The sequence below is a fragment of the Phaethon lepturus genome, unplaced genomic scaffold, assembly GCF_000687285.1.
Source record: "Phaethon lepturus isolate BGI_N335 unplaced genomic scaffold, ASM68728v1 scaffold50050, whole genome shotgun sequence".
In the NCBI taxonomy this organism is placed as follows: Eukaryota; Metazoa; Chordata; class Aves; order Phaethontiformes; family Phaethontidae; genus Phaethon; species Phaethon lepturus.
The window spans coordinates 1563-5791 of record NW_010515049.1 but is presented as its reverse complement, the minus strand read 5'-3'; the positions used below and the strand labels follow the sequence as shown (position 1 = coordinate 5791).

Here is a 4229-nt window from a genome sequence, read left to right as displayed (position 1 = left end):
TCAGCAGCTCGGACAGTGCTTGACCGCCAGGCATGGGGCAGGGTCGGTGGACTGACCTCTTTGCGGATACGGACAACGCTTTCATCCACAGCCTCCAGTGTGTTCAGGTGATCAGCAGTAGCAAACACTGCTTTGAGCTCTACGGCTATAGCATCCTGGTCCATCAGGATCTGAAACCGTATGGCTGTTAACAAACATACAAGGGGTTGTAGCATCAGGCCAGCTGCTTTCCCTGGGGCAGAGTTGTTTCGTGATGCTGCTGCATCTTGTAGGTAGGTGCTTGCAGGCTGGCTGAGAATGAGGCAGTCTGGAACCACAAGTGAAGCGTAGAGAGGTTTGATCTGTTTTACATGAAGGGAGCTGCCGTCCAGAAGGATACAGCTGCTTTTGCTCGGAGTATCAAGGTTTATTAGCAGCGTGCAACACCATATAACTTTGTCTGTAGGATCTCTAGCCCTGTGTTGTGAAACCCTGCCAATTTGGTTATTTCTGGAGTATATTCTCCTCCAAGTATCAGTGTATCACAAGTATCACAGCACTTGCCAGAGATAGAGGGTTGTTCTCATCTCTTCGTCTGCTTATGTATCTTAGAGCAGTGCCCCATCAGCACTGATAAACCTGCCGCTGCCGTTTGGCTGCCAGCACTAAACATAACCCGTGTCTGTGGCGCCCCGGCTAAAAGGCAGACCCCAAGTGAGAGAGGTCCCCCCTGCTAATTGTGGAGAAAAGGACTCCACAGGAGTTGAAGTTATTTAAAGCAAAGCAACAAGAAGAAAACCAAACCTTTAGAACATAATTTGATTCTAGACTTATTTTGTAAATACAAGTTTTCTCACCGGCTAAGTGAAAAATATGTATCATTAAAGTTCAGCTGAAATTCTCAGAATTTTATCTGCTACATACGCAACCCAAGTATTGCAACAGCAGGAACCCGAGAGTGCAACTGGCTTGTCATTACAGGAGTTGAGAAAAACAGAAACAGAAACTAGTACTTCAGAAATGACAAGTAAATAGGATTATTATTCTTTCAGCCTTAATCATGTAAAATGTAAGCAGTACCACAGGTAAGGAAATTTCACTTAGATATGATTTGTGTTGACGGTGTTCTCCTACAAAACGTCTTCTCTAATTTATATTTTTTAACTCTTCTCTCTAACAAGACATGGTAGCTGGTATACCTGTTACAGCCCTGTGTCCTGTCAGCTTCAGTCCAATATTTCACGTGGTGCCACTGGGGACAGCTTTATTTCAAATGAGCAAATAAAATGCAGCTCAGCTGTCATCCTGGGTAGCTCCAATTTGCACAATCTACTCTGTTCTTAGCCTCAAACCAAATCACTGCTCAGGCAGCCTGCACGTAAAGAGCTGGAGTAACTTCAGTTGGTCAGGAAACAAATGAATCAGAATGAGTCCTCTATGTCCTCACAGTGCTCAGAGAGCTCTCCTACGAGAGCGCAGCAGCGCTATTTGAATGCTGTGTTGTGCTAGGAAACTCTTCCCAGGAGACGTCCACATTCCGCCACTAAAAAAGGGTTAATGCTCATTCTGTGAATTCTCCTCGGCATTTACTGCTGCAGCTAGACTTTGGTTTTCACTAGTATGTCTTTCTGGAAGCTAGAGGGATTTTTTTTTTTCTTTAGTACCATCGAGAACAGGAATAGAAACTTTGCAATAAGCTCAGAATGTTCTTTGGCTCGGCGCATGGGAAAGAGATTTAGGGTTGGATTTCCTATTGCTTCACACTTACTCCTGCCTGCTAGCAGGGTAATGATTTTGTGGGGAGGCGTTTCTCTTAGATGAACCATTGGCAAAACTCCCTGTTTCTCCCTCATTTACTGTTGTATCTCCTCAGCTGGCTTCTGGAGGTGAATGCTCCACCCTCCTTCATTGCCAGTAGCCAGGGGGGCTGTGAACTCAAGTGTCATCTACCCAAAGACACACTTCATACTGTGGACAGGGAGGGCAGGCAGGCAAAGATGTTTATTACCTTCTAAGGTTTTTTATGAAAATGTTTGGAATGGGTGGTCTGGTTCCATGTCGTTCTTGGCAACTGAGCATAATACTCTAACCTTTATGGCGATTAAATGATGAATTTCCAGAAACAGAGCAAAGTAAGCGATCGTACTGCCCCTTCAGAGTGGGAAAACAAAGCTGCACGGGGCTGCAAAGGGAATGGAGTCTGTCAGAGCCGGGACTTGCACAAGAGCTCTTTCAGAGGCCCTTCTGCATTGTGCCTCCCACACTTGCCACTTCTGGAGCGCTCTGTTCCAAGCAGCTTGTCTCGCAGACTTTTGTGATCGACTTTACAACTGTGCTAACCTCAGGTATTACTAGTGGAAAGGTGTCCGCTGCTTTCAGCTGTCCAGCTTTGTCTCTGACTGTCCGGGAGTTTATTCCCATGTGCAGACAGGTAATTGTCATTGCTCTGGTATTTCAGTGCATGTATTTGACGTTGTAGGCTGACGGGGAAGGAGAAGCGTGTTGGAGGCTTTGACCTGATGTAGAACGACGGGCCTGTCAGCAGAGGGGGAGACCTGGGTACCCTGGCGAACGAGAACACGACGGCAAACACGCATACAGGTGTGTGCTCATCCAGCACTGGCAGGGTGCCCTGCTCGCGTCGCTAAGCTAGCTGCACGTCAGCAAGAGAGGAGCAACGCACCTCTCACTCAAGAATAAAAAAACAAGAATGGGCTTGTGGGCTTTCATGGGGTTGAGAGACCAAAAGGAGCAAATGCTTTCCAAAAGTGGATGTAAGCGGCCAGGCTGCAGGAGCACTGTTGGAAACAAGCATGTAAATGTAGCGGGAACAGTTTTGTTCATAGTCCTGCTTTTCAAGTGTTCAGTCACAGCGGAGCTCTTCCTATGCCAGCTTTGCTGCAAAAAACGCTCTACGGTCACTGTGGTGACCGTTTACTAGGCACTTCCCTGAAGCTAGTTGTGTATTTTATGGTTGGGAAGTAACACTCAGATTCCAAAGTTGTACTTCTGAGGTGATAACTTGTATCGTTAAGTACTCGGCTCAGTGTGCCTACAGTCATCTCTGGCTGTAGCCTCTAACTAACAAAACACAGGTACAGCTTCACCTGAAAGTGGGACAGGAAGGGAGAGTAAGGTGATGTGTAACTCCTCCGTTAATGTTTTCCTTTCAGGCCGCTACGATGACAGGAAGAAACAACAGTACTGATCTCAGGCTTGGGATAGGAGAGATCGCCATGGATGAAGGTCACTCTCTCTTCCTCATAGAGTGCGGTGGCAGTTCCTTCTCTCCGGACACTGCTGGCTCAGCACAAGGCTCTGGCCTTCTTGCTTCTGAAGGTTTCCCAGCTTGGAAGCAGCAATAAGCTTGAAGGAAGTATTTCATAATGGCTGACACAACACAGAAGGGATGCTGGTTTCTCGGCTGTCCACCTGCACTCACATAGCTTAGTTCTGCGATGTGTAAGAAACTAAAGGGGCTAAACACATTCTGCACAGCAAAACAAAGCTTTTGGGGAAGGCAGGCACCTGATCCTCCTACTGCTACTACTATGGAAACATGTCAGAGCAGAAAACCTGTTGCCATGATACTGTAAAAATAACCTCGCCATCACACGTTACGGAGACATTGCCTGGCTGTACTACACAGGTTACGCAAGAGTGCGGCTCTAACACAGGGACTTGGCACTTTATTGCTGCTCGCTTCCAGAAGAGATGCAATTTTCTGAAAAAGCTACAGGCAAGACAGTTCAAGCAATAAGTCAAAGTTACTTTTAATCTGTGTGTATAAAACTTAAGGCTGAAGTGGACAGCCTCACTTCTAGTTTAGGATATGTGGCGTTAGCTACAGAATTTTAAACTTAGATCAAACAATGGTAGTTGGCTTTTTAGATTTAAAGAAATCACACCTCTCTTTTTAGGGAGCCTGAAACAGGGTATGTTTGTAACTCTGCATAATCTGAAGCGCGTATGGAACTGGACAAGGCAGCACCAGGCTGCCTGGAGAAGGTACCTCTGACCTGTTATGCTGGAAGGTGGTCAGGGAGACAGGAAAACGGTGGTGCTGTGTTTAAAGTTCTGCATGGCTGTGCAGAAGGGAAAAGAGCAAGGGATCAGGGCCAGCTCTGTTATGCATGCTAGGTTTGACAGAATAGGTGAGCTACCTCGAGAGCTGGAGAAAGAAGGGCAACTGCTGTGTTTAAAGTTTTTTAAATTCTATCCAGAAATATCTTTACAGAAGTTCAAGAAAG

The 4229-nt window shown here is 46.3% G+C and overlaps 1 protein-coding gene across 1 annotated transcript in view; it reads left to right on the top strand.

Annotated features, from left to right (window-relative positions):
- LOC104626750 (probable tubulin polyglutamylase TTLL9) overlaps positions 1-3187 on the top strand; it is a gene marked incomplete at its 5' end in the record, with an annotated part of 7766 nt that extends 4579 nt beyond the window's left edge. Inside the window, 4 exon segments of the mRNA XM_010294768.1 lie at positions 31-178; positions 1853-1966; positions 2459-2580; positions 3153-3187. Coding sequence (XP_010293070.1) covers positions 31-178; positions 1853-1966; positions 2459-2580; positions 3153-3187 — 419 coding nt within the window.
- Positions 3188-4229: the final 1042 nt, after the last annotated feature.